At 38.1% G+C, this 13,399-nt stretch overlaps 1 protein-coding gene across 4 annotated transcripts in view; it reads left to right on the forward strand.

Annotated features, from left to right (window-relative positions):
- Positions 1 to 13,399, forward strand: part of sema3fa (sema domain, immunoglobulin domain (Ig), short basic domain, secreted, (semaphorin) 3Fa) — a 121,319-nt gene that overhangs the window by 79,485 nt on the left and 28,435 nt on the right. For all 4 annotated transcript variants that reach the window (XM_062049335.1, XM_062049332.1, XM_062049341.1 and 1 more), the window contains 4 exons: positions 1,889 to 1,982; positions 5,941 to 6,060; positions 11,154 to 11,293; positions 11,860 to 11,974. In XM_062049335.1, coding sequence (XP_061905319.1) covers positions 1,889 to 1,982; positions 5,941 to 6,060; positions 11,154 to 11,293; positions 11,860 to 11,974 — 469 coding nt within the window. The remainder of the gene's footprint in view (positions 1 to 1,888; positions 1,983 to 5,940; positions 6,061 to 11,153; positions 11,294 to 11,859; positions 11,975 to 13,399) is intronic.

The raw sequence follows: 13,399 nt of genomic DNA on the forward strand, positions 1-13,399 counted from the left end.
TGTCATAAATGTATTACAAGCATAGGCATTAAAAAGTACGATTACAAGTTGTAATATCATTAACATAGTGTGATATTCACTTGTTAAGATGACAATTTATTTCCTGTAAAATTAACACTCATATTTGTTTTAGTGATGCATATTATTATTTTACAGTTTGTCCCCTATGGTCAACTATTATTGTGCAAAAGTGCCTTTTTGATGATGTGTTGTGTTTATGAACATTAAATGTATTCAAATCAGATTTTTTTTTAAAAAGGGTGCTTAAACGCTTGTTTTGGAAGTTCCTGCCTTTTAAGACATCATAAAAGAAAACATTTCCATATGAACATTATAGCACCTCTGACCTGACCAACTTTGGGCATACACGGCAATTAATAGGAGCCAGTTATGTAAAAAATATATATAATAGAATACCGGTCGTAAGGCTTCACTACACATCTTAAAATGTATATTTGTTTCAACTTGCCCCTTACAATGTTACTAATCAACATTATTGTGCAAAAAAGTATGCATGATTGTTGTGAAAATAACATTGTAAAACAAAGTATTATTTACTAAATACTAAGTTATGCGTCACAAAATAATGCAAACTTGACTCCATCATTAGGGATGGGTACCGATCACATCTGAACTGACACGGTACTTGGGGATTGATACCAGTTCTCAACGCTACCGATTTTTTTGTTATTTTTTGTGTGTTCTTGTGTTAATTTGTTTAATAATAAAATCAAATGGTTTTTTTTTTAATCTAACTGTCCAGTTGTTGTATTTAGTTTTCTTACACTTATGAGTATACTTCGCAAGAATGCATTAATTTCAGCTGGTTGTTGTAGTCAGGAAGTAGTCTTTGCCAGTAGGTTGAAAGTGCTAGTCTTTTCTTTTGTGGTTTGATTGTAACGTACATTTTAATGACAATTTTCAACAAGCGGTGAAAAATGGATGCATGGAAACTTAGAGATGTTGAAATCACTATGTAAATGTGCTAATGCTAATTAGTAACATGTTTATAACCTATCCAATTAATATCAAGCTAGCGCATTTCGAAAAGTGTAGCCTTATTTTTTTGAGTGCTTTCTATTAGGTATGTGTGCTTTATTGGCGCGGAAAATTACAACATTACTTCGAGGCAGTCTGCTACAAATAAAAGTATTTGTACGCAGTCTGCAATTGGAATGACGAAATATTTCGAATTATGGTACCGTTTGATTTTACGTGAATTACTACTTGTTGGTACTGACTACGAAATATGTTTGGTACATTAAGAAGCACCGAACCCCTGCCATCATAACCACAAGCTGCTTATAAAAATCCTAAGAATGTGCAAATTGTGTTGTGGTTTGCTTCATGAGTAAAGCATCTCTTGGTGAAATATGCAAGTGTACTGCTTGTTGACTCTCAGCAAACATACTCTTCATTGTGGCCAAAGGTGTCAGGTTTGAAACTTTCGGACGTTAATCCTCAGTCGCTGCTGTATTTTCCAGCCTGTCAGCAAGCCTACTTTGAAGAGCGGAGCGAGTATGCTGGTGGACTGCAGTGTTGACACAGATGTTACAGATGTCCTCTTTTCTTTGCAGGATAATAAGTTCTCCTTTGAGCCACTAGCATCACAAGCGGCGCAAAAGAAGTTCTCAGCATTTTCATTCAGCTTCATCTCGCCGATAAATCGCCTTTGTCTGCTCTGTTTTCTTGCCCTCAGCACATCCAGTAATGGGGTGTTTGCACCTTATCATATTTAACATTGGGAATTATATTGCTTTTAAAACCCTTTAGACATTCCATTTTGACTTCACACAGTAACGCGGTATTCAGTAAATACAATAAATATGTTACACAAGACAAAGAAAGTAGGAAGATAATAATTACGCTTTCTCATTCCCCACGACAGGAATATATTTTCCGTCTCGAGCCAGGAAAGGTGGATTCTGGGAAGGGAAAATGTCCTTTTGACCCCAAGCTGAACAGTGTCTCTGCTTTGATCAGTAAGTAAATGTTGATTTTACTTCATTACAACATGTGCAGACAACTTTAAGCTGCTAGCTATGCAAACTTTGGATGTATTTCCGGCGTGGCGAAGTTGATAGAGTGGCCGTGCCAGTAATCGGAGGGTTGCTGGTTACTGGGGTTCAATTCCCACCTTCTACCATCCTAGTCACGTCCGTTGTGTCCTTGGGCAAGACACTTCACCCTTGCTCCTGATGGCTGCTGGTTAGCGCCTTGCATGGCAGCTCCCGCCATCAGTGTGTGAATGTGTGTGTGAATGGGTGAATGTGGAAATACTGTCAAAGCGCTTTGAGTACCTTGAAGGTAGAAAAGCGCTATACAAGTATAACCCATTTATCATTTATAATTTTCATATTTAGACGATATTAAGAACCACTAGAACTGATTTACGAAAACAATCTGTTTGAATTGACACTGACAGCCTAATTTCCTGGTAAATAACGACATATTTAATAACATTAGTGGCGCCCACAGTGGGTTTAAAATGCTTTGTAAAACATGCCTGTAGGGATGTAACAATAAACGGTATAATGATAATCCGCAGTAAAACTTCCCACGGATAGTATTACTGTTTTAAATTAAAATGAACATAAAACCGTGATTGATAACACTTTGATTAACTCACGAACAGGTGACACAGCTCGTTTACTGGAGAAACAAGCTAGCACTAGTTGTCTTAAATACTGACATGAATAGAAGATACATTGTTTTTATCCATTAAAAAACAACATTCCCCAATCTAAATGTGTATAAACACATTAATGTCTGAGAAACTAAGATATTCAATTGTGTACATTAAACCTACAGGCTGTGCTCTCTTAGACAGAAATCGATTATTACTCGAATATGACCACAGAAAGTAGCATGATGTTAATAAATCGGACATGACGCACCCAATGTTCGTTTTTTTTCCTTATCATGAAAACAAACAGTAAAACTTTTACAAATTAAAACGGAAGAAGATATTAAAACCCTCAAATAAAAGTATTATGGCTCTTAAGTAGCCAGAACAATATTATAATTAGGGCTGTCAAAGTTAACGCGATATTAATGCGTTAACTATACATTTCAATAACGGCACAATTTTTTTTCTACCGGGCGATTAATGCGAACACTTTCTTTTTGACTTTCAAGCCGTGCTGTAGCGGAGGAACTTGGCTGCAGTTCACTTGTAACTGATGAGCCACAAGCGAGAAGAAATGGTCAAAAGAATGTCTACATTATGGAAATATCAGGTTCAAAGCCATGGCAAGTTGTTCTCCCGTCAAGAAAGGACTATTTTTCGCGCGACATGCCTTCAGCAAACGCCTGCTGTGCCTGCCGCTCCAGAGGTGTATTTTTCTGGCTGGATGAAATATTGTGTAAATTATTTTCTGTTATGGTCGGGTCCTCAATTATAGAACGATTAGCAGGCTCAATATGACATTTTATTCATTAATAGAGAAGGTTAAAACATTGTCATGCAGCAATATGAAGCCACCCCCCTGAAAATTATCTGTCTAGGGTACACTTATTAATGATGACAATGTATACCTATCTGTGATTATCGCGATTAATTTTGAGTTAACTATGAACAAATGCAATCAATCGCGATTGCATATATTATTCATTTGACAGCCCTAATTAAAATATAACAAGAACGTATATTGTGTGGCTATTCATTTATTGTATTTAATTTTTTTTTTAATAAAACTTTTTTAAAAGTTTGTATAAGTACTTTTTGAGCACATTCAACAAAACCATGATAATGATAACCGTGATAATTTTGGTGACAATAACCGTGATATGAAATGTTCATATCGTTACACCCTACATGCTAGCATGCATGTAAGTAGAATTGGGCCGATAATCAATTAATCAAAAAAAAAAAGAAAATTAACTCGATAACTAGGCTGGCATCGAAACCGTTTGTTTTTTCTTTCTCTTGCTTTCTCGTCTTGTCTTGAGACTTGACTCCAGATTTAAAACTCGAGATATGCTTGAGACTTTCAGGACTTATACTGTGTTGTGTATTAGTTCTTGTCTTTGGGTGGTCTTTTGTTGTTGTCATAAGCGGCCCACAGGTGGTGACACTTGACCAGTGACCTCTTTCCCCGTGTTTGTGTGTGTGTGCGCGTGTCTGTGTGTTTGTTTGGGTGTGTTTTCAAACCCAGCTGAGGCAGGAAAAAGTGTAAATCACAGAGCATCAGCTGTGTGTCATCCTTTTATAACTTAAGGGTGGAGATGCATGGAAACCCCCAGTTTTAGACATCAGGATACAAATTTTTGTTAGTTATTTATATTTGTGTATTTTGCTAACATTCATTAGGATAGAGGAAATGGGCAGATAGTATTTTTCTTGCATTTATGCATGAATTTGCCTCCTTCAGGGTTCGTACGGGTGCTTAAAAACCTTGAAAATGTTTGGATTTTAATGTTGTTTTCAAGGTTTGAAAAATGCATGAATTTTGGGTGAAGTGCTTGTAAATGCTTGGAAATGTTCATCATATTTCTCGGCAGTCTGACTCAATAGGCAAATTATAAAATGGAAAAAAATTAAATTAAGGTTCCTTAAAAATGAAAGTTACGCGCTTGATCTGTTGGCTTACATGCCAGAGCCGTATATGTGGTGCATCGGTCCATCATGCCGGGAGGTTGTCGTTTTAATGAACATTGGATAGAAAGTATTAGTCCATTATTGGACTTGTTTGTACTGTGATGGTCATGTAATGTATAATTTGTAACCTTTTTCACAACTTAGAGCTGAGTTAATATGAATGATTTTGTAGTTTTTACACAACATGGTTGTATGCATTTCTTGCTCTATTATTTTCGTTGTCTACTTAACTTGTCTGGCTACTACCTTAGTGAAAGCAAAAAAAGTAAACTTTTGTCTTTTCGTTAATTTGTTATCATAGCCATAGTTATAAGGCTAGATATGCTAATTAAAGGTTGTGAAAAAACAAAATATTTTCCTTTAATTTATTATCCTTATATTAATGTGGAACAGTTTTGTTAATAAAAGAGTGAAATTGAATTTTTGGAGGGTGCGTGTATTTATATGATGTAATGCAGTTTACCAGCACAAATACGGTGTGAATCAATCCGTGCTGTTCGATGTCATTGAGTGCTGTAAGTAAGAAAAAAAACAAGAAATTTGAAAAACAACACAAATGGAGACACATTTGCAAACACCAATAGAATAGTCTACAGAAACATTGCTTCATTTTCTATGCCCCATTCAGTTAATGATAACTACTGCTTCAAAGTTAGGCTCAGGTTTTAGCAGATTTTCCCTTTTTTTCCTACAGACAACGTTTGGTGACCTTAAACAACAAGGCTATGGATTGATTCGCACTGGTTTTTGCCTTTTGAAGGGTACTGGAACAACTGGAAAATTTATATTGAAAGTCCTTAAAAAGTGCTTGAATTTGGCCATGGAAAAGGTGTACGAACCCTGCTCCTTGTGTGTGTGTGTGTTTGATTGTGTTCTGCCTGAAAAGTCCAAAGGTTTTCACAACAGGAACAGCCTGAAGCACTTTGCACATCACAAAGGGGAAATAAAAGATGAAAATAATACAAAAATATTAAAAAGGTGTCACTCATCTTATGACTTGTTCTCCTTTAAAGACAGCTGATTTGAATTGATTGCACGAAGCCTGGCTGCTTTTCCAGATGACACTGATTGCCCTCAGGGGGCGATAGTCATGAGTAAGATCAGCAGGTCTGACCTACAGGTGGCGTCCCAAGTAGATTGTCATATAGTCGTCGAGCTTCGCCATCATCACACACGAGGGAGCCTGCTTATAAATACAAAGCTGTGCTCGGCATGATTTCACTGGAACGTGGCGGCTCTGACGCTACTTTTGAGTGATTGGCCATGTGCTTCGCACAATGAGCGATTTACTTTTGTGACTTCACTTTCTTTACGCCCTCAACTGTGTGTGTGTCGGACAGATGGAGAGCTGTACGCTGGCGTCTACATCGATTTCATGGGAACCGACTCGGCCATCTTCCGAACGCTGGGGAAGCAGACGGCCATGAGGACGGATCAGTACAACTCCAGATGGTTGAACGGTAACGTCTTCTCGCAGCCAAAGAGCAGGTTTAAATCATTAGGGGCCAGTAGGGCAGATCCAGCAGATGGTGCTGTGGAGAAATAAGCCTATGAATTATTCCACTATGCCCGAGGTCCTCAGTCTTCGTAGTAGTTCTGTTCTTGTGTTTGTCGGAACTCATAAGTGAGTCACAGCGTACACCACTTCTCAAATAGTGGGGCGGGCCCCTATCGAAGGCGCCGTGCGAGGCCAGGTGGGGGCGCGAGTGACCCGGGGGAACATGCTTCATCAGTATCATGCAGTATCACGCGTCAAATCCCGCTTCGAAAAAATTCGGATTACAAAACATGCTCATTGTAGCCATAATTCTAAGGGGAAAAAATCTGCACAAATTGTTTTATTAATTTTTGTTTTGTAGGATAATATTGTGCTCCTGAGTTAATGTTGCTAATCAATTTGAATAGTTTTATTATTTATTGACTTTGTTTCATTTCATTTTTCAGTATAAAATTGTTCAATGTTTATATTTCAAATAGGTTTGAATTGTTTAGTTTTTTAATTTCAGGAAAATTAATGGTCTTAAATATTTTCTGTTACAGACTAAAAAACAATGTTAACAATTATTCTAAGTTGATCTGTATTTTTTATTTTTGTATGTTAAGGATGCAATGTTATGTAATTTTATAGACAAATGATACTACTTATAGTTGTGGTAAAGAGTTGGGGAGCGTAAAAGGTTTTCTTCTTCAAGGAGAGTAACAGAAAATAATTGAGAAGCACTGAAGTAAACGGACCACATGAAGTACATAGATAATACTGTAATACAAAGATGAAATGAACAGTAAGTCATGGACAGGAAGTGTCAATAATGAGACCACTACCCTGCTTAGTTATCAGTGTCCATTTCAAAGGAGCAGATTTAAAAATCAAAAATATAATCTTTATCCTTCTTGATGCTCGTAACGTTTGAGCATGCAACCCATGTTGATGTCTAGACTTTTTAAAAACATTTTATTATGTTTAATTTTACTTATTTATTTTTCTTTGACTCACTGACATCAGAAAAGTTTCCGCATTATATGTTTTCCACAACTCCCCTTCCGACGATTTCTGACACAACTGATGTGCGGAGTCGATATTCAGGCTACAACATTTTTACTTGCAGCCACCGGTAGCGAACAGTATTTATTGGCCGTACATAAAACCGTCTTGAATTCTTGACAAAGCCAGCAGGTCAAGCAGATCCACTTCCTCGTTGTCATGATAGCCAAATGTAAACAGGATTATGGATAATCATCAATCAATCAATCAAAGTTTATTTATCTAGCCCTTAATCACAAGTGTCTCAAAGGGCTGCACAAGCCACAACAATATCCTCGGCTCAATTACATAACTACATAAATCTAATCCATTATTATTATTATTAATATTATTACAATAATGTTCACAGCACAAAACTATGGAAGCTTTGACTGCGAACATTCCATGTAGAGTCCACTTACAGTACATTAGAGTCTGTGAGCACCTTAAAGTGTTCTTTGCTATTAGTAAACATGCAGTATTTGTTCATGTTTTATTGTACATGATAGTTTGGGTTTGGTTAGAGCTACTTAATCTATTATATTTTATACTAGTACAACGTTTTATACTACTATAATGTTTTGTACTGAATCACATAAACTTATAATAGTAATGCTTTAGTTGATTTGCTTAAAAAAGTTACATTTGATTACATCACATTTAACCATGTCTGTAAAAAAATATATTTTGTTCACTCCCTTTGTTTGGTTTAGTTCATTGCAATTTGAAAAAAAAAACGTATTTTCCTGGCATGCAGCATACCTACTGTACTGTGTTCTAGAAATTAGATTGTTGCAAACCCATCCACTCAGTCTAATCTTTAGCATGTGGCGTCAAACATTTTACAGCCAAATGTTTGCTAATTGCTGAGCGAACATCTGCAGAAGTCGTGTCGACACGATGGTCAGAGGTGAAGATGACAACTTGATGATTGGACAAACCATCATAAACGCTGGCAGAATGCAATCAGCTAACAAGCACAGCCTCAGTGTTGCTCTCACACATTTTCCTGTGTGTCCCTTGACGCTTGTAGACAGAATATTATTATTATCATTATTATTATTAGCAACACCTGAGTCCTGCTAGTCAGCCTTGTATGTTTTCCAATGGGAGCCAGCATTAGTTGATATTCTGGGATGCATTTTTGGCTCATGTCAGTTTCTTGGCAACTTTCTACTAGTTACAATCTTTTTATTATTGTATGTCAGCGTAATTGTTTGTCTGACCTACCGTCCAAGAGGTCTGTGGTATTTGGAGTTGTATCAAACTCACCAATTTCCTCACTACTAAGCAGTGATTATTTCATCCTGTCAAATGTAAACTTCTCCAGCAAGGAATGTCCACCTGACTTGTTAGTTGGGTGTGGGGCGATACCCTTTAGTGTTGTCTCGATACCGATATTTTAGTATCGGTACCAGTACCAAAATGTATTTCCATACCTTTCAAAACAGAGGACACCACAAAAAATTGTCATTGTTGGCTGTATTTTAACAGAAAATCTTATGATACAATAAACATATGTTTCCTATTGCAATCAAAGAACAATTTTGGCTTTAAATAACGTAGTGAACATACTGGACAAGTTCTGTTTCAGTGGTAAGTAAGCAAACAGGTTTCAAAGGCTCCTAATTTTGCTGCTGACGTATGCAGTAACATATTGTCATTTCCCATTGTACAAAACCCAAAACCAGTGAAGTTGGCACGTTGTGTAATTCGTAAATAAAAACAGAATACAATTATTTGCAAATCCTTTTCAACTTATATTCAATTGAATATACTGCAAATATATGCCCAAGCTATTTAATGTTCAAACTGAGAAATGTAATTTTTTTTTTGCAAATAATCAATAACTTAGAATTTAATGGCAGCAACACATTGCAAAAAAGTTGGCAAAGGGGCATTTTTACCACTGTGTTACATGGCCTTTCCTTTTAACAACACTCAGTAAACGTTTGGGAATTGAGGAGTCCGGAGTCTCCGTTGTGGTATCTTAGTCTTCATATTGGGCCTCACATTTTCAATGGGAGACAGGTCTGGACTACAGCCAGGCCAGTCTATTACCCACACTCTTTTACTATGAAACCACACTGTTGTAACACGTGGCTTGGCGTTGTCTTGCTGAAATAAGCAGGGGCATCCATGATAACGTTGCTTGGATGGCAACATATGTTGCTCCAAAACCTGTATATACCTTTCAACATTCACAGATGTGTAAGTTACCCATGCCTTGGGCACTTATACACCCCCATACCATCACAGATGCTGGCTTTTGAATTCTGCGCCTATAACAATCTGGATGGTTCTTTTCCTCTTTGTTCCGGAGGACACGATGTCCACAGTTTCCAAAAACAATTTGAAATGTGGACTCGTCAGACCACAGAACACTTTTATTATTGACAAATGGCTTTAGCTTTGCATAGTTGAGTTTTAAATTGCACTTACAGATGTAGTGACAAACTGTAGTTACTGACAGTGGTTTTCTGAAGTGTTCCTGAGCCGATGTGGTGATATCCTTTACACACTGATGTCGCTTTCCCTAAATTCCTTGCAATAGCTTGTTGAGAAATGCCACAAATTTGTTCACAAAGTGGTGACCCTCGCCCCATCCTTGTTTGTGAATGACTGAGCATTTCATGAAAGTTGCTTTTATACCCAATCATGGCACCCACCTGTTCCCAATTAGCCTGTTCACCTGTGGGTTGTTCCAAATAAGTGTTTGATGAACATTCCTCAACTTTCTCAGTCTTGTTTGCTACTTGTTGTTGTTTGGATACTTTACGTAGGTTTTGGGTGATACTACAATTTTGGATATGGATCCAATACAAAGTAGTTACAGGGTCATACATCGGTGATACTTAAAGTCTTCCTGTGTCCAGGAACATATTTCCTGAGTTTATAAACAATAACAAAAATGATAAAAGAATGTGTGATAATAAAAAAATATTTATGCAATCATTGTAGTAAGGACTAAACATGGCTCTTGTACTTGGGTGGATCTATACAAATATAAACTTTAACGATACCATTTGTTTACATTTAGGAGCGCTAGCTAGCTGTTAGTGGTTAGCTATTGTATCCACCTACAGTGTGTATTTCAAGCATGTTTAGCTATTCCTCGTCTTGCAGGGATGATACTTGTAAGAAACGTAGTTTATTGGTCGCCATTGAGGCGAGGACTGGTTATTCAGAAGTAGCCAAAACACTGTGGAGGGACATAAGCCTAGAGGTCTGCAGTGCATTTGGGAAGCGTTGGTTCTCTTGTCACTGTCAAATTTGCCAGGCACCAACATGCATTATCACGATATAACATATTACCAGCTCATATTAACAGCAATGTCACCACGGTGCGCCATCATGGCATAACAAAAAAAGTACTTTTTTGAATGTGTAAACTGTAAACAGCATTCAGGATTTTTAAAAAGGAACGTAAAAATTGTTAGCTGATAATTCTCCAATAAATACATTACTCAAATTAAATTAAATATAAACAAATATATAATAAATTATTTCAGTAAATGCAACAATCTAGACAAAAGTTCCAAGAATGTGACTGAATATTTTATGTTTAGCATAATACATTTATTATTAAACAATTGAAATATTCACTCGTGATGAATTGCATTTTGTCTGTCGTTAAGTTCATTAAATAATGGTAATGGCAGGTAGAAGTTTATTAATGGTTCCAGCTTGTAGTCTCACACTGCTTCCATTTTATCCACTTCGCTTTGTTTACGTATTTCCGTGGGAAGACCAAACAGGAGACTTAAAACACAGAAAAGTGGTTTTCAAGAGCCAGTTTCTCCTTGGCACCATCGCTAATATTTGTCCATGTTCTATGCCACTTATCCTCATGAGGTTCATGGCTAAGTTGGAAGTTATCCAAGCGGACAATGACACTGTATTTGTTGTTGTGACAATACAGGAGGCAGTTCCAATTCTAAATGTCTTCCGTGTGGGAACCAAATGTTCCGAACCCAACAATGTCATTACAATTACCGTGCCATATCAATACTTTCTCCATTTTTCCTCCAGACCCCACATTCGTGCACGCTCACCTCATCCCAGACAGCGCTGAGAAGAACGATGACAAGCTCTACTTCTTCTTCCGAGAGAAAGCCTCTGAGATGGGTCAAAGTCCCATGACCCAGTCCAGGATAGGACGCATTTGCCTGGTGAGTGCATCACTAATAACTGTGCTGACAAATCGACAATTACATGTATTGGTTGCTCTTACGGTTTAGCTTGGAAAGCATTTAGTTGTTTTTATTCTTTTGAAAGTAACTTCTGTGTTCTTGCATCAAGAGGCAATAACTTAGCGTCGGCCAATTAAATCAGGATGTAGTTGGCCGCATGTTCAAAAGGCTCCTTGTGGACACTTGTCAAGTTTGTGCACGATTCATGAGGCAAAGCATTGCGTGAAAGCTTTAGAATTGGTCTTAGAATGTGTTGGCCTTTTAGGGAAAGGCGACATTCAAACTGTAACTCGCTGCGTGTTCTTCATCCCATGCAAATCATTTGGACGGGTGTAAGGCGTGAACAAAGCTCACAATTTCCAGCCCGTGAATCATTTTGATTCCCTTCCTCAGTAGTAGAAGTTGGCTGACCTCCCGTGCAGATGGGGCCCGCTAGAAACGCGAAGCTGCTTTTTTTCCCCAACACGGCCAGCTCCAGTTAGTTTTCTTACACAGCTGCGAGTCAGACATCAGTCAAGAACTTTTTAACCTCCTTGTCCTTTTAGAACGACGATGGAGGTCACTGCTGTCTGGTCAACAAGTGGAGCACCTTTCTCAAAGCCCGTCTCATCTGCTCCGTGGCTGCAGCTGACGGTGTCGAGACGCACTTTGATGAGCTCAGTGAGTCTGCACACGCGCACAAAACATCACAAGTCCATAAAAGATCCAATAATGCACCACAGATCGGTTTCATGTTTACCGGTATTTTAGTTTAGTGTTTTGTTGTAGTTTTCATTGAAATCGCCATGTAAAATCCCTGATGCTAACAGTAACCTGCTCAGTGGCCTTGTGGTTAGAGTGTCCGCCCTGAGATCGGTAGGTCGTGAGTTCAAACCCCGGCCGAGTCATACCAAAAAAATGGGACCCATTACCTCCCTGATTGGCACTCAGCATCAAGGGTTGGAATTGAAAGGTTAAATCACCAAAATGATTCCCGGGCGCGGCCACCGCTGCTGCTCACTGCTCCCCTCACCTCCCAGGGGGTGAACAAGGGGATGGGTCAAATGCAGAGGACAAATTTCACCACACCTAGTGTGTGTGAGACAATCATTGGTACTTTAACTTTAACTTAACTTAAGTGTAGCATGTATATGGCATATCCAATGCATCCCGATTAGCATCAAGCTAGCACATTTTAAAAACTGGAGCCTTACTTGTGAGGGCTTTCTATCAGGCATGCTTTCTTTTTTGGCATGGAAAATTACAACATTGCTTAGAGGCAGCCCGCTACGAATACACTAACCAAGTGTTCGAGTCTGCAACTGGATGACGTCATGTGCAACAGAGGTATAAAAATATGCTACTTTAGATTTTATGTGAATTGGTACCCGCTAGTACTGATGGATTTTGGTTGGTACCTACAAGGGTACTGAATTCGGTACCCATCTCCTGTTAGACATCCTTAATGTTAGGATTATCAAGGATATCCTCTTGGGCATTCTGGGAAATAGTGGGTGAAGGTTGAATTATACTCTTGCGTCACTTAACTTGCCTAAGCAACGCTGTCTTGCTCCTTCCCCTGCGTACCCTTCCGCAGATCCTGACGTGTACCTCCCAAAAATCAACGGCAACGTGAACCATCAAGCTGTGATTGGTCAGCTTTTGCAAAGAGGGTCCCTGAGCACAGGCGAACAGACTTTGTGCTTGAAATGCACAAATTATTGTACGAGATAAAGCAACGGTGATTGAACATTTGCATTCAAACTGATATTGCGTACATAATATCTTGGTGCGCTCTAAAAATAATTACTAAATGTGTCGTTTTTCAGCTATTCGTGTTGTTGTTTCGTCCAGAAAAAGTCAAACAAAGTACAATGCCTCTATTTAACTTTTATTGCCAATGTTGTTCTAACAGGTTCAATTCCAGCACATATTCTTTCTCGTGCACCTACGTCTTTTTGTCTCACACACAACACTTCCTCATTCTCGGTCAATCATCTTTCAGGCACAGTATATTCAGGAACCTGAAAACTCTAAAGATCAATAACACATGAACAAAAACATGAACACCAGCAAACCGTTAAAATAAATATTTAACAGTTTTGT

The sequence above is a fragment of the Entelurus aequoreus genome, linkage group LG01 (genome assembly GCF_033978785.1).
Source record: "Entelurus aequoreus isolate RoL-2023_Sb linkage group LG01, RoL_Eaeq_v1.1, whole genome shotgun sequence".
NCBI classification, from domain to species: Eukaryota; Metazoa; Chordata; class Actinopteri; order Syngnathiformes; family Syngnathidae; genus Entelurus; species Entelurus aequoreus.